Below are 21268 nucleotides of genomic sequence, written 5' to 3'. Positions count from 1 at the left end.
TATATCATGATACATATTTATTATAATGTTAAATCCTTACGATGACTGCATGTCAATACTTTTATTTTGACATTACACAAGTCATGTCTTCTTCAGTGGCGGATGCAGGAATTTTCGAAAGGGGGGGGTGCTAGCCCAGGGCAAAGGGGGGTGCAGGGGGGGTGCAAACATATGTCCCGATTCAAATGCATTGATCGGCCAAAATAAAGGGGGGTGCGGACCCCCGGAACCCCCCCTCTGGATCCGCCACTGTTCTTTGACTGCCCATGGCATTAAAACAATTAATCCCTTGGATGTGTTTGTTTGCTTTAAAACTTTGTAATTTGTAATGCATTTCTGTAATGCAATATTTTGTGTTATTATCATTATCATTATCAAAATTATCATATTAAAATTTACCTGTCTTCGTTGTTTTATTTAACCCAATGTGTCCCTGGTAAGAGTCTTATTGACATTCTTGCTACATATTTTTTACTACTACCTATAACATCAAATGAATGTTCTAAAGGCACCTCATTTTAATATTGCATTTATATTGCTTCATAGATCAAACTTATTTGTTCAGTGAATGTTTACTTTTTTTTTATGTTTCAATGTCTTTTTGCGCAAGTTTAGCCATTTCAATTGATATTTTATAGTGTGTCTTTTTATGTTGTAGTATTACAGGTTAAGGTGAAGATTGGCACCTGTTAAAGTATTTACCCCTGTCACATTCTAAATATGCCTGTCCCATGCCATGAGCCTGTAATTGAGGGGTTGTTGTTTTTTTGCACAGTTGTTATTCATTTATTGGGTTGCATAGTCTATTCTTGTGTTGCACCACTGTCCCAGGTTAGAATGATGGTTTGCTCCTTTAAACTAGTTTAAACATGCTGCATTTTTATGCACCTGTCCCAAGTTAGGAGCCTATTGTTCAATGGTTGTCATTTGTTGGTGTGATTTAAAGTTGTTTCTCGCTTTTTATATAGATTAGACCTCTTATTTTGAGAGTTGTCTCTTGTCACTCATACCACATCATCTTCTATTGACATTTTCATTCAGTTTGTATAAAAAGAAATACTGTAATTCTGCCTACCACTACCAGTAATTCCTGTTTAAATGTTTTGTGCAATTGATAACATCATACACAGGTTTTGGGAATTGGATTTCTCTGAAATCCTAACAATAAATATTGTCAATATATAAAGTACAAAAAAACTCTATGGAGCTTCAGATTCTGAAAAAAGTTCAGAATCAGGTAATTATAAAAAAGAAGATGTGGTATGATTGCATGCTAATGAGACAACTGTCCACAAGAGACCAAAATGACACAGAAATTAACAACTATAGGTCACTGTACGGCCTTCAACAATGAGACAAGCCCATACCGCAAAGTCATCTATAAAAGGCCCCGAAATGACAATGTAAAACAATTCAAATGAGTAAACCAATTGCCTTATTTATATAAAAAAAAGTCTGACATATCATATATTTTAAAAATAATAAACAATTACACACTAATTTTACTAAAAATGCCCAACATTTGTTAACCTGAATTTAAAATATGCACGTTAATAGTTAATGTGGTGGTTATATTAGGGATAATATTATCTGTTCAACAGAAATAAAGTAACCAAATTTGGTTGTGAGTAATTTATGAGATCTAACAAGATACCATTATGCTGTTGAAAAATGTACCAACTTCACACTTGTGTATACATATTACATATATATATATATATATATATATATATATATATATAGACTTGTTTTGTCTGTTTGAAAATGTTATTTGTGCTGTATCACAATAGCAATGGACAAAACAGTTTACCAAATTGCAGTTAGATTTCTTCTCCAACTAACTGATCAACTGGTAAAATGTTTTAGCAGATTGCTCAAGTGAAATGTTGTTAGTATGAAGTGAGTGATGTGAAATCAAAAGTAATACTTACTATCCAGATCCAGTTGTTGATATCTTTGTCATTCGTTTCAAACACAAAAATGACTTACTATAGTATGAGTCACTGAATAAGAAGGTCTAATTTTGACATGGAAACTTCTATCATAAATAGATTTTATAAATAAATAGTTCAAACCATTGTTTTGTAGATGTATATTTTATAGCTTTGTCTTCTAAGACAAAGTTATTGTGTAATTATGATTCGTATAATATTTTCTATACAAATTACTGATCTGCTGGCATTAAAGGGAAATAATTTTATTGAGTTATTGTACACTAAAAAATTAATCAATGATACCTGGCTTCTGATTTTGCCTACAATTTTTTTCAAAATTTTAATCATCTTAAAAATAAATTTCATTGTTTCTTTTCAAAACAGGATAAAAGTTTAATAATCATAAAAGTAATGTTACAAACAAATTAAATGAGGAAAGTTGATATTTGTCAGACAAAAATTGTGACAACATTTTGCTGATTTTCAGTAATGTAAATTATTTCCCTTTAATGGTAGCAGATAAGTAATTGCTTTAGAAAAAAAAATTCAAATTACAATTATGCACTAACATGTTGTTGGAAAACGGAGCTATAAATTATAGACTTACAAAACAATGTTTTCAACTATTTATTTATAAAATCTATTTATGATAGAAGTTTCCATGTCAAAATTAGACCTTCTTATTCAGTGACTCATACTATAGTAAGTCATTTTTGTGTTTGAAACAAATGACAAAGATATCAACTAACTGGATCTGGATGGTAAGTATTACTTTTGATTTTACAGCACTCACTTCATACTAACAACATTTCATTTGAGCAATCTGCTAAAATATTTTACCAGTTGATCAGTTAGTTGGAGAAGAAATCTAACTGCAATTTGGTAAACTGTTTGAGCCATTGCTATTGTGATACCCCAAAGGTCACTGGATAAGCACAGTAAATGCAATTAAATTGTTAGTGCAATGCATTAACAAAATACTATTCAAATATGCAATGTACATTCTCTTTATAAAAAAGTCAACCTTGAGTAGGATTATAATTGGTTTTTTAACTGCTGGACTTTATGAGTTCTTCTCTGGAATCATAATAGAAACCTAAAATATACAAAAATGCAAATAATAATTGTTCTTAACCTCAAGTTTGAATTTTAGTTATTGTTACTTCTTAGTTCAAATTATGATTAACAGATTTATAAATAAATCTTAGCTTTATTAAATTTACTTTTTAGAAATGATAAATGGCAGATTTAATTGTAATTGATACAGCAAATATGTTTTTTTAATAACATTTATGACATGGAAATATCCCCCTCCTCCCAAAAACAAAATGGAAAAAAAAGAGAAGAACAAAATCTTTATATGTCATACCATCACATTAAATTAATTGTAACATCCTTTAATTAAAAAACAGCATTTAAAACATTTTTTAAACACAAAGTCTGGTATGATTCTGAAGTGAAAATTAAAGAATGATACAAGTTTGAAGTGTGATAAAAAAAAATAATTATTGCATTGATCTAAATATAAATAGGCACTTTAATAAAATTTATAAATTATTTTTAAAAGAAACATAGTTTGTTGCCTTTTTATTTAACCCTTACCATGCTGAATTGTTTTTCAGGTATCATTTACTGTATGCTGAATTGTTTTCAGAAAATGTTTGTAATATCATCACTTTTTTTAATATGTCATGATTCATAAGGCTTGATGGCAAATGACTTCATGTTTGGTCAAGTACTAGAAAAATTGAACACCATTATTTTTTTTACTTATTTGTACATTTTGGGAAAAAATGGTTGCCATGGTAACAGTTCAATGATTAAAATTATGATTTTTTTCAACATATGCATTATAGTTTCATGTGTTATATAAGTTGCTCAAACATCCCAGTTTAATGTAAAATGAAAGAAATAATAAATATATCCTGATTTTAAAATAGAGTTCAGTAGATGTGCTTAATTATATCCATGATAATTAATTTAGTTGGTAAAAAGCAACTACTAAAGTAAAAAAAAAATTAAAAAAAAAAAAAAATTACAGGTTAACAAATTATTATTTTTTCATTCAGTAAAATAGTGTAAATGGTTCCTGTTGTTCAACTTATGAATAAAACTTATTTTTTAGAAGAGGAAAGGGTTACCATGTCAACCATAATATAATTTCAAGTAAGCCGATGAAATCAAACTAAAGTAATTGCAGATACATGTATCTGAGCCTTCTTTAGTGGAAAAAATGTTCTTAGTTTTGTTGCAGTCATATTTCTTGCATGTTTTTATTATCTTGGTGATTTTTTTTCAGAAAACTCAAATTTATGCATTTAACCAAATACCAGTACACATACCTAAGTCAATATCTAATAAGCAACTTCACTGCAAAACACAACTCCTTGTTTCCCCAATAGAATACAAATCAGTGAAGGTATCTTTATACAAACAAATTCAAACTAACCAATTAGTTAATGTATATGATGTAACTGAATTAAGTCACAAAACAGGAGTGAAGGAGCATCATTTATAAACCCAACAACAATAACAAATTCAATACCGTACAACAAATCTAGAGAACCTATTTTTTTTTAAATGCGTTACATTTTATGAACACATTGTGTATTAGTTGGATGCCTTGTCTTCACACCAGACTGAAGAAACAGATGAGACATGTTGGATGCCTTGTCTGCACACAAGACGTAGAGAAACCCATATGACCAGAATAAAGATATTAATGTCATGTTTTTGTTGATTGATATTTGTCCTGAACCTCAAATTGTAGTCCGTTCATATACTTAAATATGACAATGATTAAATAATAAGTTAATTATGCAGAGAAAATATATTTTAAAATTGAACATTTAAAGATCAACTTCACAACCTGAACATTTCAATACATTCAAATTATTTAATCATTAAAATAAGTGTTAGACAACAAATTGGCTTCATTCCTCTGTATTATTTTCATTTACATTTCGGGCTGCCTCAGCTGCAAGTTTTTGCCTTTTGTAAGCGAGATTGTACTCTTTGTATTTGTGATAGAGCTTGAAACAAGGATCAATACAAAGCGCAACATTGCACTCTGCACAATTAAAGGAAGTGTCACGTCCTGGCCTTCTACGTTTTTCTCCTGCAGAGGCTAATAGTTCTCTTTCTGCAGGTGTACACACTATGCACCTACGAGTTAAATTTAGTTTTGTTCCAGTTGGAATAATTTTTTCCGCGAAATGTCTTCCAGTTAGTCTTTCTAACTGTTTACCAGAGGGACGGCCAGCTGATTTTTTAGCTTCATGTAGTCCAACATCATTGGATTTTTCAATTAACTGTTTAATCAATTTTCTACGATAGTTCCTAAACAATAAGGGTGATCTTTCAGTAGTTGTACTTTTGTAAATTAAATATGAGTTCAAGGCTGCCATTGAGAACATGTGGAATATTACCTTTTTCCACCATTTCAATGTTTTAATAGGAATTTTACAATAGGAAATCATTTGATCTGATCGATCAACGCCACCCATTTTAGAATTGTATTCAAATACAACTTTTGGACGAATTATATTTTCCCCAGTGCGAGGGTCTTTCCTATTTGTGTCTATGTTTTCGGATGTGCTGACTGTGGATAGCATATAAACAGGTTTATGATCTAAATATTTTGTCAAGTTTAAGGGTCCTTTATTTACCACTGCTGTTTCTCCTTTTACTCTCAATTTTAAGTTTTTTAATTCATCAGGTATTTCATTTAAGGTTGTGTCAATCCACTTATTAAATCTTGAATATGCACTCACATTTTTGGATGCAATAGATTGAGCTGCATATAAGTTTGTCTCTTGGACTATTTCTTGAATGTCCTGATCATTTATAAAATTTTCAAAATATTCTATGGGAGATGTTTTATCATTTATTTCTCTGAAGAAACCCTGTGATCCACTGAAATTCAATGGCAGTGGGACATGTTCCCCTGCAACCCAGTTCTCGTTTGTAATGCGCTCGTTTATAACTACTTCAGGGTTTTCATTAACATCATCTAGGTCAAATCCTTCAAATTCATAATCACTATCTTCATCAGCAAATATTTCATCTAAGTATTCCCCGAAATTAAGGTTATCTGCCATTTATGTAATAAAAGAATGCATCGTTGCCAATGTAAACTATGGTGTCACATGATCTTTTTTTACACCGGATGTTTACAAAGTTTGTTAAAGTGTTTTGTTTTACGGTTTCTGACATGTTTTTCTTCACAAATAATTTTGAAAAGCAGAAAATTAACTTAAATATATAATTCTTAATGAAATTTAATAATTAATTTGAACTTCTGATTAAAATCCGATGTGCACTTCGTACGACTAGCACACGACTACTGACGATTTGCACACGACTACAGACGATTTGCACACGACTCGTAAACTTTCATGTTTGCCTTTGCACCGTCTTTATTTAGATTGATGAAAATTATTAAATAATGTTCTTAGCACATTTTAATACAGATACACTCATAACACAATTTAATTTCCACGAAACATGCAACCTTTAATGCACAAAGACACGGTGAATCTACATGCAACTGCATTGGGAAATCCCATGAAACAAGGTGCTCGCTGTGAAATGCCTCGTTTTCAACTTTTTATGATCCAGAAATAGACTGCCCATAAAATACCATTCTTTTTTTTTGAAAATCGCAGATTTTTTGTACAACAAAATTTTGGTGATATTTTAGATAATATAAGTTTTCAAAAATACTTGTTTTTATTGAAATCCGATTGTTTCTTAGTCAATCATTTCTGTGTCAAACTTACGTGAATCGAAACTGATTGGATGCTAAAAATAAGTGCTTGTTTTGGTTTGTCGAAAAATGACCTTGACAAAGTATACAATTTTTAAAAGTTAAAGCGATGCTCATGGAAGACAATGTTATGGTTTTCCCACTGTTATACTTATAATTTTATTGCTGTTGGCCCCAAAACACGTCTATTGGGAAATGGGGATTCCCGATTTATTCGTATGAAACCCTGCAAGGTAATTCCCCTAAATAATTCCCACCCACATTCTTTCGTTTTTTTCATTTATTTGTCAACACAAATTCAAAATTTGTATCGTGATGAAAGATTTAACTCTTTTCTACAAAAGACAGTATTTGAAATTGGAATAATTTGTTTTCATACTTCTGAATTCTGACACCAAAAATGTGAAGTGCCATTTTCCATTGAGGCCGTAATATTACGTCCCCTGCATGAGACCGGAGAAGTTTCAAGGCCGTAATATTACGGCCCCCGCATGATAAGGGTTAATATACGTATGGAGCTATACTTACAGTCTTTACTTCTGTGTATTCTTTTAAAGCATATTCACCCCTAAAATACAAAAATATGTCTCTGATGCTGTTTATATCATGAAAAGCTCTATAAACAACTTTCTTTTCTCATTTTGAAGCATGTATGACTCACATTTTAATAGGATTATCATCTCAAATCAACAATTATGACTTCTTTTAGCAATATTAACAACAGATGTAATAAATTGTATTATTGAATACTTACAGCTCTCTGCCCTGTCCAGACTGTTTAAATCCTCCAAATGGTGCTTGTGGTACAACCTGGTCATAACAATTTACCCTACAAAAGGAAATTCAATGTTTAAATCATACAAAATAATTAGATGTGGCTAAAAACTGCACACTCAAAAGCTGTTCTTGGTATCATAATTACTATTTGCATATATTTCAGACATATTTATTTAGAAATCAACCATAAATGTGCTTAAAAATATATATGGTATCATAAATTGTGACATTAACCTACCTCAAAGAGTCTTCATCAATTGTATTCTTATAGCATTTATGATTAGAAGAAAAATGCCCCTAACAGAATTTTCCAACATACTCGTACACTAAAATAAGGAAAAATTAATAGATTACACCAAAGTTAAATCAAAAGGATTTTATTTTCTAAGAATGAATTTCATGATAACAGAAGTTAAACTTTTTTCAATTTCAAAACATAGATATCATCTTTTATACTTTTCAACTGTTTGCATATTTGAGTTCTTGAGAAAAAGTATGTTTATTAAATTATTACAGATGTGTTCAGTTTGAAAAATAACATTTAGGAAAATTTTGAGTTTCTTTTCAGTAAAATTTGAAGGTTTGTCAAGATTTCATATCAACTTTTTAAAATTATTACCAGCATTTTAATTAAAGAAATAGTTTGATAACACAGCTTTTCATTCAATTATTCCTTGTATAAACCAAAGCTTAGAATTATATTCTACTACTGTCAGACCACATTGAGAAAATATCTGTAGTTCTTCAAGTCTGCATTTCGAATGAAGTAACTCATGACTTCTTTTTTAATTCCAATTCTTACACTTAGCACTTAGTTGTCAAATGTATTTTGGTTTATACGAAAGTCAAAAATATTATTTCAAAATGACAAATGCTTGAAGAGAAAAAATAAAAATAACAACTTTATAAATATGATATAAGGGATAACATCTTCATAATCATTTTTTTTTTTTACAGAAAACACTTTACATTCAAACCATATGAACATACCATACACTGCCAGCTTCAAGACCTTGAGCAGCCATTAAAGCTGTGTTAATATCTTTTGTAATAACACCTGCAGCAAGTCCATAGGTTGTGTTGTTAGCTCTCTCTAATACTTCATCCATTGTGCTAAATTTAATAAGAGTCTGAACAGGACCAAATATCTACAAAACAGAAGATAATGTAATAACTGGCCAAACGGGTGTCTTTTACTTTGCTGCCACCACCTGTGTTTACAGGTACACAGGGAACCTCAATAGACTAGAATAAATAGTCTAAAACAAAACAGAGAATGGTTTAAACGTCGGTGTACTTTATGTTACTAGACCAACAGGGTTAAAATACTTCTGACACATTAACTTTACTTTATATTTAACAAGAAACTCAAACAGCGAGAACAATAGGGGTAAAGAATATTCAAATACGTAATAGTCTGTGTATCTAAACGCACTTTCTATCGTGTAGTTTATAGAACAGCATTACACTGTAAAATAGAGGCTGCACCTCTATAACCTGGAATCGCATATAAACTAACACTCAAGAAGTGGAAACTTCCAGGGCAGTACCATCAGACTATTCCACAAATGAATATTATCTATCTGACAATCGAATAGTCTCTTGTCTCTGTCTAACAAGAAGATCTATTCTCTCGCGAGACAGTGTAATGACAACAATCAGAGACCAGTTGGACAACTATGGCGTATTATGTGTTTTCAGCAAGGAAAAGTAAGATAAATGTGAGCATAAAGATGTTTTATCAGTAAATTCACAGATTGTTCAGTAAACAATATTACACAGTTTCTATCTAAATTATTTGCTACAGTGTTCAATAAACTATTAAATATGCTATAACATTAACATATATTATATCTATGCTATCTTCTAATAAATTATATATTACAAATAACCTTAACTTGTTATATTTAATACTATGACTTCAGCCTCCTGGAGTAAGCACAGGAAGACAACTTCAATCGCTGAGATTGAGATTATTTAAGAGAAATCTAATTATTCTAGCTTCTTACAATTCCTAACCTAACAAATATTCAGGATTTACAAATATTCTCTCTGAATGCGGGAAAACTCAGCAAACAGGATACTTAACAAAATGTCCTTAACACAATGGGAGTGGGAATGGGGAAGGCATGTAACTTTAATCCTTTTACCTTAAAGAAACAGGTTAGCAAATAAAATCTAGCCTGAATAAATAGACCAGCTATTTATATGTACATGTACGTGTACAATTATATTAAATCCATTTTTGATTCTGATCTAAGTCTTAGAATACAAAGACTTATAATGAACAGAAAACGTCCAAAATGTTCTAAATTGCAGTAAAACTGCTTAAACTACATGAAAATCATGATAGAAATATGATAAACTTCAGCTATCAACTGACCGAAAATCTGGCAACATATCCGTAGGTCTGACAAAGTAGGAAGAGCCCCTGACAAACAGGTGCAAGCTTTATATACCCGACGAAGCTATCGGGGTAACGAACGGTTCTTAACGGGGAAACGAACGGGGAACTGTGAACGGGCCTGACAAGAACGAAAATAATCCCCGATTGCTAGAATTAAGTACATAAAAACGTAAACAACATGTTTACGGAACAGAAAAATCATCTTAGTATCATTTACAATCACAAACAATATCGTTTTAATACAATAATCCTGGAATAATCAATCTACAGCCGCTATAGTATTCATACACTGTTTTACGCTAGTGGTACATAAAGTTCACTGAGGTTACACACAGATCACCTCATTTGCATAATCAATACACAAAAATCATTGTGCCGGAAATGGCGACTGAAGTGAAAGTGAAAGTTTACTACAAAAGTTATCTCGTTTATACAACAATAAAAATGGTTTTACACTTGGAAAACGGATTACATAGAACACTGAAAACATAATGAATTGAATTAAAAAGGTGAGAACCGGTGTCAAACTTTAAAATAGCCAAAAATTGAATGATAGCCGATAGCAGGTGCTCGACATGAAAATACACATGTCTTCCAAGGAATTTCGCTTGGCCAAGTCATTACAATACATGTAAAGGAATTTCATTTTTTCTTTGTATATAAAGACAATACTTTAACACCTGTCTTTGTATATAAAGACAATACTTTAACACCTACCACAAATGTTGTCACAGTATCAATTAAAACAGTGTGCCTTAGTTCCTGAGTCAAGTATGAACAAAAACTGGTCCTTAACTTTAAATGGAGAACAATATTTATTTGAAGCTGGCAAAAAACACACATAACGTTTACTTATTTAGTTTCATAATTTGAACCAAACCAATTGATTTTGTTGGGGTTGTTGTTTTTCCTTTTTAGTTATCTCTGTTGTGTTTTGCAGATTGTTTTTTATTTTGTCTTCTGTTTTGTCATCTTCTTTTTTTCCATTTTTTTTTTTGCCAAGGTATTGTCAGTTTGGGTTCTACCTTTGAGTTTCAATATGTCTTTGGTATCTTCCACCTTTTCTATTCTGATTACCAAATATCAAACAAACATATTAAGCATTTCTGGGAGAAAAATTAAAGTATATTCAGTATGTTTTCATTTATAAAACACAGCTTTTTCAAAGATTTTTTTTGTAATTTATCTGATCATAGGGTTTATATAACAGGGAATTAATCTGTTGTTGCAAAAGGAAGACTGACAAAAAAATGTATCAATATTCCTGCAGATATTGCCATCTAACATACTATTACCCTACCTCTTCTCTTGCTATTTTCATCTCATCTGTGACATTAGAAAATACAGTAGGCTGAACAAAATATCCTTTATCTCCCTGTCTGGAACCCCCAAACTCTAATTTGGCTCCTTCTGTCTTTCCACTTTCTACGTAACTCAGGATCCGGTTCATCTGTGTTTCATCCACCTATTCATAGTAATAAAAGGGGGAAAAAATTGAATCAGGATATCCTTAGGCATATAAATTATGCCTTAAATATGACTATTTATGTACCATATCAAAATCTGAATATACTAAAAAATATAAAAATTAAGAGCAAGCCTTATGATAATCACCCATCCCAACAACAGTTTAAAATGTGTAGTCATTTGATCCAAGCAAATAGAGCCTGTTGTACACATTTGTGAGATTACATGATGAAATGATAAACATTGGCATGTATATTGTTCAAAGGTGATAAATCTGCAATTCAGGATATATGATTTCTTTGAAGTTCAAATTAAGGTAAAATATTAAGAAACCTGAGAAATATGTATAAATAATTTGACTGAATAAGATGGGGATTTTGAATGAGGGATCTGATACCTGTATATACCATAACTGAAAGACATTCAATATTCATTAAAAAAAAAAAAGAGAACACATCTGCTCTGTAAAATCACCTGTGGTCCTTGTTGAGTCATGTCATCAAAAGGATCTCCTACACACCGATTTTCTGCAAACATTACACATTTCTTAACAAACTCATCATAAACTGTGTCCTGCACAAACGTCCTTGACCCTGCACAACAATTCTGTCCATGATTGTTCATGATGGCAGCATGTGCCCAATAAGCTGCTGTATCCACTGAAATTTATAACACACAATAATCTAATACTAAGTTATTTTCATTTCATTTCTGATGGATAAAATTTAAAGCTCTTATTTTGTTTTTTATGATTTTGTCAAATGATTATGTTTTATTTGATAAAAAAGATAGATCCTTTGTTAACAATCTGGGTAGGAATGCTAGTTGTTTTTCTTCTTTTTCTACTAATAATTGTTGCAGATTCAACAATTTTTGGATGGTGCATTCTGATGTGGCCTTCAGATGGTAACGTTGTGAATTACTGTCTAGATGCAGATCTTTTTATATAATAAAATAAAAAAAGTAATCTTAAACCTGTTCTTCAGAAACCCCTTCCTACTCCCAAAAATTGCTTTATTGTGTTCTAAAGGCCTATTTTATATGAATATTTGAAGAGTAAAATAGATGATATGATTTAAGAAAGTAAGAGGTCAATTCTGCTTTATCTTATTTTTATAAAAACTAAAGGAATGTACTGTGATCGTACCTATATGACACCAAAAGAGCTACATATTTAAAGTACAGATATTAAGATATAAGCAAGAGTTATTTAAAGCTTTTGAATCTATGAATTAAAACCAGATGCTCTGCAGGGTGCAGCTTGATACAACGGAAGAGGTCGAACCCTGAATAGTTGGGGCAAGTATGAACACAACATTCAAGCTTGATACAGCTCTGAATTTGGATTGTGATTAAATAGTTGACACATAATAGGTTTCTGACACAGAATGAATGTGGTCTAAGAACTTACAAAATTTAAATTGGACATTTACCTATTATGGTCCAATATCCAAAATCTAAATACATGGTTAGATTGAGCATATCAAAGAACCCCATATGTTCAATTTTTGTTGAAATCAAAGCAAGTTTAATTTTGGACCCGATTAAGACCTACTTGAAAACTGGGCCCATAATCAAAAATGTAAGTACATGTTTAGATTCAGCATATCAAAGAGCCCCAAGAATTAAATTTTTGTTAAAATCAAAGTAAGTTGAATTTTGGACCCTTTGGACCTTAATGTAGACCAATTTGAAAACGGGACCAAAAACTAAGAATCTTTATACACGGTTAGATTCGGCATATCAAAGAACCCCAATAGTTTAATTTTTGATCAAATCAAACAAAGTTTAATTTTTAACCCTTTTGGCCCCTAATTCCTAAACTGTTGGGACCAAAACTCAAAAAATCAATCCCAACCTTCCTTTTGTGGTCATAAATCTTGTGTTTAAATTTCATAGATTTCTATTTACTTATACTGAAGGTTATTTTGTGAAAACCAAGAAAAATGCTTATTTGTGCCTCTTTTTGGCCCCCAATTCCTAAACTGTTAGGACCAAAACCCCAAAAATTAATCCCAAACTTCCTTTAGTGGTTATAAACATTAAGTTAAAATTTTATTGATTTCTATTTACTTATTCTAAAGTTATTATCCGGAAATCATCTGTCTTCGGACGACACTGACGACGACCCAGACGACGTGATACCAATATACGACCAAATTTTTTTAAATTTTTGCCATCATATAAAAACCACAGGATAAATACATTTTGTACATTGATAAAAATACAATTTTTCTTGTTCCAATGCAAAATATTTAAGCCAAGCTTTAAAACACACAAAGAACAATGAGTTTTATAAACATTGGACTTACAATCAGCATCTTCAAATATAATCAGTGGACTTTTTCCTCCAAGTTCTAGTGAAACTCTCTTTAAATTGCTTCTTCCAGCTGCCTGCATGACCAATTTACCAACCTACAATTTTTTTAATTGTGAGTTTAATTTTTTTTTTAAAGATAATCATAAAACTAGTAGAATTTTGACTTTCAAGACTGTTAAATAAAATGCCATAGGTTAATGTATAGGAAGTCACCAGACAGAAAAGTTAAAAATTGATACAATAACAATATATCCATAGTACACCGATGCCCTACTCACACTATCATTGTCTATGTTCAGTGGACTGTGAAAATGGGGTTAAAACTCAAATTTGGCATTAAAATTAGAAAGATCATATCATAGGGAACATGTGTACCATCAAATTGATTGGACATCAAACTCATCAAAAGCGATCTTCACCAAAAGCTTTAACCTGAAGTGGGACAGACGGGCCCACAGATGCATGAACAAACAAATGTACGGACGAATGACCCTTTACTCAGGTAAGTTACTGTGGAAATGTTTCATTTTGGTTAACATTAGATGTCAATGGAAATATATATTCTAGATATCTTTTGCTTTCTTTTTCTGTCATTGGGAATTAAGTCTCATTTAGGAGATAACTTTATTGTTTTTAAGCTTGGCCTTCGTAAAACATAGATGTTGATGTCGCAAATTGAATTTACCTTGCAATGAGTAGCGATTGCGACAGTTAAATCAAGTTTTAAGTAAGACAAAGCTTAAAATACAATACAGTTATCTCCATTCTAATGCAGCATATTAAAATAAATACCATAAAATAAATATTTTTGCGTAAAATGACATAAATGAAAAAGTCTGTGAATTTAGCAACTAAATAATGTGACGTCATATGAATACTCACGATGTCAAACATACACACTAGACCTATTTATACCTTTCGTATGCTTCAGAATTCAAAATGGAGGCTTTCTTGGTTAAGGAAGGTAGAACCTGGAATTTACCCCTTCAAAATACTTGTTACAAACCAATTGAATTAGAATGGTCTATAACTAAGCTACTCCACATTTTTGCAGAATAGATAAGTATAAATGTACCTCTGTTGACCCTGTGAAGGCTACTTTGTCAACATCCATATGTTCAGCTAAGGTTGCTCCAGCGGTAGGTCCATAACCAGGGACAACATTAACTACACCAGGAGGGAATCCAGCCTGCAAATATTAAAACAATCACATAGCCTGAAAATAGGAGTCATTCTGTAAATAAAGTTATCAATAAAACTTCATCAGAAGGGAACCTAGCGAAATATAAATACAAACCAAGCAAAGGAAATATCAGTAGAAAAATGTAAAAATCTTAACTACTAATTTCATAAGCACAAGAATATGTGTTATTTATTCATAGGACACATATGCCCCTCTTGCATCGCATTTCCATTTTTAAAATTGAACAGTGACATCTTAATTTAAAAGTTTAAATTGTAATGAGCCTGTACTTTTTAGTTTTAGTTTCAATTTGATGTGACCACAACTTACCGTAATGGTAAATTTAACTAAAAATCTTAAATATAATAAAATGCTCCACAGGGCGCAGCTTGGTCAAACTCTGAACAATTGGGGCCAGTATGGACACAACATTCAAGTTTGATACAGCTCTGAATTTGGATTGTGATTATATATTTGACACAGCATAGGTTTCTGACACAGAATGAATGTGGTCTAATGAACTTAAATTTTTTTTTTATACCTATTATGGTCAAATACCTAAAATCTAAACACATAGATTGATTCAGCATAACAAACAATCCCAAGAAGTCATTTTTTGTTTAAATCAAACAAAGTTAAATTTTGGACCCTTTTGACCTTAATGCATGTATACCAATTTGAAAACGGGACCAAAAATAAAAAATCTAAAAACACAGTTATATTCCACATATGAAAGAACCCCAATAATTTGATGAAATCAAACAAAGTTTAATTTTGGACCCTTTTGACCTCAATGTGGACCAATTTAATAACAGGGCCCAAATATCAAAAATCTAAATACATGGTTAGATTTAGCATATCAAAGAACCCCATATAGTCAATTTTTGTTGAAATCAAACAAAGTTTAATTTTGGACCCCAATTTGGACCAACATGAAAACTAGGCCCATAATAAAAAAAATCTAAATACATGTTTAGATTCAGCATGTAAATGAACCCAAAGAATTCAAATTTTGTTAAAATCAAACTAAGTTTAATTTTGAACCCTTTGGACCTTAATGTAGACCAATTTGAAAACAGGACCCAAAATAAAAAATCTAAATACATTGTTAGATTCGGCATATCAAAGAACCCCAAGAATTCAAGAATTGAAATATGTCAAGAAATAAGCAATTTAACCAAATTAAAGTATTTGAAAAGTATTGTTTTTGGCCCCTTTTTAGCCCCTAATTCCTAAACAGTTTGGGCCATGCCCCCCCATAATCAATCCCAACCTTCCGTTTTTTGGTATAGAACCTTGTAGTACAATTTCAGAAAGATCCATACACTTACACACAAGTTATTGTCTGGAAACTGGAAAAATACTTATTTTGACCCCTTTTGGGCCCCTTGTTCCTAAACTGTTGGGACCATAACCCCCAAAATCAATCCCAACCTTCCTTTTGTGGTTTCAAACCTTGTGTTTAAATTTTAAAGAGATCTATAAACTTAAACTTTAGTTATTGTCTGGAATCTAAGTGTCTTTGGACGAGGCTGACGCTGATGACGTGATACCAATATACGACCAATTTTTTTAGAATTTTTGCGGTCGTATAAAAATCAGTGTTCAATTATACTAGTCAATTTTTGGAAACAAATCCTCTCAAACATTTATCTTTAAAACAACTGTTGAGTAACTGTCATATACATGGCTTTGAACTAAGGCTATGTATCTACATCATACACAGTAAAATGGGTCAGCATGAGTTGTTGCAGAACATTCTGATATAATATGACACACTTGCACATTTATATGATTTAACATCCCAAATGAGACCAGACCAGAACTTTACTGTGTCTATTTATTCATTTATCCCAAACAGATACATTGTTGCAATTGTTGGTCTTTATTATGTATAGAGAGTTTGTCAGACTTCCATAAATGTCTTGTATTTAATGACACCAAGTGTGGTTGTGTAACTGTACATTCAGCTACTTCTCCTCTTAATCATTGTTATTAACTTAAGCAATGTATCATGTTGATAAATACCTCTTTAACAAGTGATGCACAATATAAGGCTGTCAGTGGTGTTTGTTCTGCAGGCTTCAGGACTATAGTATTACCACAAGCTAAAGCAGGTCCAAACTTCCACCCTATCATCATCAGTGGGTAATTCCACTACAAAATATTTTGTTTACATAAGTAATTCTTATATATCTATGATCTTAATAAATTTACAAAGACGAACAAGAGTGAAATTAAAGTCATATGAAACTTCAAATTAAAAAAAATGATGCATATGTTTTTTATAACTAAATGGCTAGTTTTTATTATAAAACTTATGTACATATACTTTTTTTCTCAAGAAAATTCTATAATTTGTCAAAATTTAGAAGAAATTAACTTTTTTTCTAATTGTTTGCTTCCAGTAAACTTTTGATAATGAAATGTGAATTTCTATACTCAGTTCATAAAATCATGATAGAGAATGGACTAATCTGTTTGATTAAAATTAAAGTATGCATAATATAGTAAGGGCATGCTGTTAGGATCTTCCCACTGACATAGTGAATTTAAAATGTTTGAAACTACTTACTGGTATGATTTGTCCACAAACTCCTATAGGCTGATGTTTAGTAAATGAAAACAAGTCACCATCTGAAATAGTTCAAAAATGCAGCAACTCTGTATATCATTTTCATCAAATTTCAACACGTTATTCTTACTGGTCATAGTAAATTACAGTTTAATAATAAAAGTTGATATAAGTTATAACTCATTTCAAACTTCAAGTATTTTATGAGACTTTTTTTTATATGCACCCACTTCATCTCTTATTTCTTTTATTTTAGTTTTCTGCTTAAAGGAAGGCAACCTTAAAGAATTTGATGAGTGTTCAGAGATAAAATGGGTAGATATTGCAAATTGTAAATGAATGTACAATACTAAGTTATACAGTTGATAACATGTTGGTGATTGGTTTTCCCATACATTGTTAAATTGTTGGTATATACATGATATATGTTATCCATGTTACCTGCTGGTCCAGATTTTCTATTTTTTGTTTAAATTGTCATGCAATTTTTACCTTTGTTTCAAGGGTATAAACATATTAATGTATTGTCTTTTCATCATAAATTGTCAGTGGCGGATCCAGAACCTTTTATAAGGGAGGGTCCACTGACTTACCTAAAAAGGGGGGGGGGGGGGGAGTGCTCCAGTCATGCTTCAGTGATTCCGTATATAATCAACTAAATTTTTCCCCAAAAAGGGAGGGCCCGGCCTCCCAGGCCTCCATTGGATCTGCCTATGATTGTTTCCCTGGTAGTACAGTTGTTTACCTGATGGTATAGTTTTCCCCATGTTTTTATCACTCCATCCTGCATAGTATCTGATACAGTCTGCTGTACAATGGATATCCTCTACAGAATCTTGAAATGGTTTTCCATTATCAATGGTTTCCAGACTCTTCAAAAAAGAAATAAGAGATTTAAATATGATTTGAAGTTACCTAGATGTCTTATAAGTATGTTACTTGAAATTAACTATTTTTTGGGAAGATCAGCTCTTAAAGTTCCCCTAAATAATTGATTTTTTTTTTAATTCATTTTGCTCCAGCGTCCTTTAGTCTCAATTCTATCAAAAACTGTAAATTGAAGAGGGACAGACTTTAACTTTGAACATGGCATAATCAGAAAAATATAAAAGCAGACCATCATACAAAAATATATATAATTGACATTACAGATTTTTTTTATTTAGCCTACAAGTGCTATCTTCAGGGAACTGGGTTAAAAACAGCAGGGGCAATTGCTCACACCAAAAAGAACCATAACAAACTTTTCCCACCTCCCAAACCATTTGAACATCCGACTGCCAGTCCTTACAATGGACATTACCATACTTTAAACAAGTTTTGGACTTCTTCAACCCAGCCAAAAGCTTATTTTTTATGATAGCTTAAACAAACTTACTTCCTTATAAATTCAATTAGATAAATTGGAAACTCTTACTGCGAGATAAGATATATCCCTCTCCAATAAATCTGCCAGTTTATGCATGAGTTTGCCTCTTTTTGAGGCATCCATCCTCCTCCATTCTGATCCTAATTTGAAGGCTTTCCTAGCTGCAGCTACAGCCTTGTCAATGTCTGCCTATAAATGTAAAATTGAAATGATATAAACTTAATGTCAACAATGCTAAAGAAGATACAATAAATATTTGTAAACATACCATAAATAGTATACATATGATCAAAATAGATAAAAAGAATTGATGTGAATAGATATATTTGTAGCTAGCTAGTTTTTGTAGTTTTTTTTAAGTGTATTTTTTTCATTTTTGAAGACCAAGTTTACCTGTTGTAGATTGTATTGGGTATTAGGTGGTTACATGTACTAGGCCTAATTTCTGTCCTTTTAAAATCTGTTCACCAAAATTTTCTAGTAAAAGTTCAAATTTTCAGCCCCTTCATCCTGGTCGACACACTTGTTATACTCCTGAACATACATGAAATACATGCCACTGAACATTTAGCAAAGATCCATCAAAATGAATAAAAAGTTTAGAATGACAAACTATAATCCATTTCTATTCTTTGTAGCAGTTTTTTCAAACTTTCATGTAACATGATCCCATGAACAATGACATATATGAATTGTTTAACAGATGCTTTTTTAAGCATGACTTTTTTTTAACATGTCTTCACTCTTGTACAATTACTAGCATTTACCTTGTCCCCTTCTTGGACATCACAAATATTTTCACCAGTACATGGGTTAACTGTGGCAAATGTTTTTCCACTGACTGAGTCACACCATTCATTGTTTATAAATATCTGTATATATATAGTAAAATAAATATCAAAATATTTAAGGAGAAACAAATATAATATAGTTATAAGATGAATTATTGATGAAAACATATATTGTCAAGAGTAGATTTTTATAATGCATGTCAGAGATCGCGAAAACAAGATTTATGCTACAAAAGGATAGTAATAATCAAAATTAAAGCGATAACAATGTATAGAGAAGTTTAAAAGATCTGTTTATAACATATTTTTATCACTGATTAAAATAATTTGAATTAAGTTATCATTTGCACTATAGTGAAATTGTGATATGAATTGATGTCTTCTATAAAAAATTGTCTTCTGGACAAAATTTCATACACAAAATAATTTGTCAGCAGACAACATTTTATTATGAAATAATGTGTCTATATGATCTTTGAAATTTTGTTGAATTGGGAGGGACAACATTTCACTTTGAAATACTGTGATTGCTGCATTACATAATTCTTTTCTGTAGTACTGGTAAAAGTCATTTATGTACATGATAACTGACCTGTAAACAAGAATCTATGCATGAAAATATTGCTGTTCTCCAAAAATGACAGTCCTGTAACGTTGCAGTGTTGGTCCTGTGACAATCTAAGAAAAATGCAGGTCTGCTTATTTTTGAGTGGATATGTAATATAGTGATGATAGTGGTGGTCCTGGTTGGTCCTCTTTTTAGGGCTTTTTTGTATTATAACTCTGGAATATAAATGAACTGACTTCAACAGTTCAACTGTAAATTTTGATTACTCAGCATTCAGGCTCACCTCAGGACACCTGTTCACAGTATCATGCCTGTGCCTCCGAAGTTACATTTCAAATTACTAAATTCGTTAACAAACATTTTAGTATTACCTGTTTGAATTTTATTTCTAGATTTCGATCTGACTGAGGAGCTGGCATCATTAACTTTAAAAGCTCAGACTTGTATACATCTGAAATGAAACCAACAAAAAACGAAAGTAAGATCTATAATTAGCATTTTAGATCTATTATAAGTATTGACGAATACTTTTCCGGACAGATCTTGATTTTTTTCCGGATTCAGTAATTGAAAACTTTTTTTTTAGCTCATCTGACTGACTATGCAGTCCATGTAAGACATTGTAATCTTTTATAATGCATATATTCTATCATACTATATCTATATAGACAACTGTAATTCAGTTTGGTGGAATGTAAAAAAAATTGAGAAGAGATCAGCAAGAATTATATATATTGATTTGAACTTGAAAGCAACGATTTATTTACAACACAAATCCTTGATAAAAGCTGAAATCAGATGCGGATCCATGATTCTGAAAAGAGGAGGAGGACGGGCCATAACACTAGACAATTGATTAGCAAATTTCACTTATTAATTTTGATTTTACATTGCGTCATAGATCAAATTTATTCGTTCAGTGTAAGCAGACATATAATGTTCACTTGTTTTTATTAATGTGTCTTTTGATTGAGTTAATCCATTTCAATTGATATGCAAAGTGTGCATGTTGTTCTTAGTTATAATGCTACACTATTGTTTCAGGTAAGTGTGAAGGTTGGTACCGATTAAAACATTTTTTTTCATATAGATTAGACCGTTGGTATTTC

General features: G+C 31.3%; 1 protein-coding gene across 2 annotated transcripts; it reads right to left on the bottom strand.

The window, feature by feature from the left end:
• Positions 1-1420: 1420 nt before the first annotated feature.
• On the bottom strand, positions 1421-20678 carry LOC139514489 (aldehyde dehydrogenase, mitochondrial-like). 2 transcript variants are annotated; one of them, XM_071303814.1, is made up of 15 exons: positions 20531-20678; positions 19568-19672; positions 18849-18989; positions 18177-18303; positions 17432-17493; positions 16885-17013; positions 14749-14862; positions 13666-13768; positions 11828-12012; positions 11187-11351; positions 8470-8627; positions 7457-7531; positions 7231-7270; positions 2849-3030; positions 1421-1930 (listed from the first exon to the last, which is right to left on the bottom strand). In XM_071303814.1, the coding sequence occupies exons 1-14, from the start codon at positions 20579-20581 to the stop codon at positions 2998-3000; spliced, it is 1488 nt and encodes a 495-aa protein (XP_071159915.1). In that variant the 5' UTR covers positions 20582-20678; the 3' UTR covers positions 1421-1930; positions 2849-2997. The 2 variants fall into 2 exon arrangements, with proteins under 2 accessions (XP_071159915.1, XP_071159916.1); XM_071303815.1 differs by having other exon boundaries at positions 1421-2003; positions 2872-3030.
• Positions 20679-21268: the final 590 nt, after the last annotated feature.

The sequence above is a fragment of the Mytilus edulis genome, chromosome 3, assembly GCF_963676685.1.
Source record: "Mytilus edulis chromosome 3, xbMytEdul2.2, whole genome shotgun sequence".
Lineage (NCBI taxonomy): Eukaryota > Metazoa > Mollusca > Bivalvia > Mytilida > Mytilidae > Mytilus > Mytilus edulis.
This window is presented reverse-complemented; position numbering and strand designations above follow the sequence as displayed.

Excerpts from the sequence above, each read along its gene's own strand:
- LOC139514489 (XM_071303814.1), bottom strand. The coding sequence starts at position 20,581 with ATGATGCCAGCTCCTCAGTCAGATCGAAATCTAGAAATAAAATTCAAA. Across the intron at positions 18,990-19,567 it reads ATGTCCAAGAAGGGGACAAG|GCAGACATTGACAAGGCTGT; the intron begins GTAAATGCTAGT and ends TTACATTTATAG. Across the intron at positions 18,304-18,848 it reads GGGATATATCTTATCTCGCA|AGTCTGGAAACCATTGATAA; the intron begins GTAAGAGTTTCC and ends TCTTTTTTGAAG.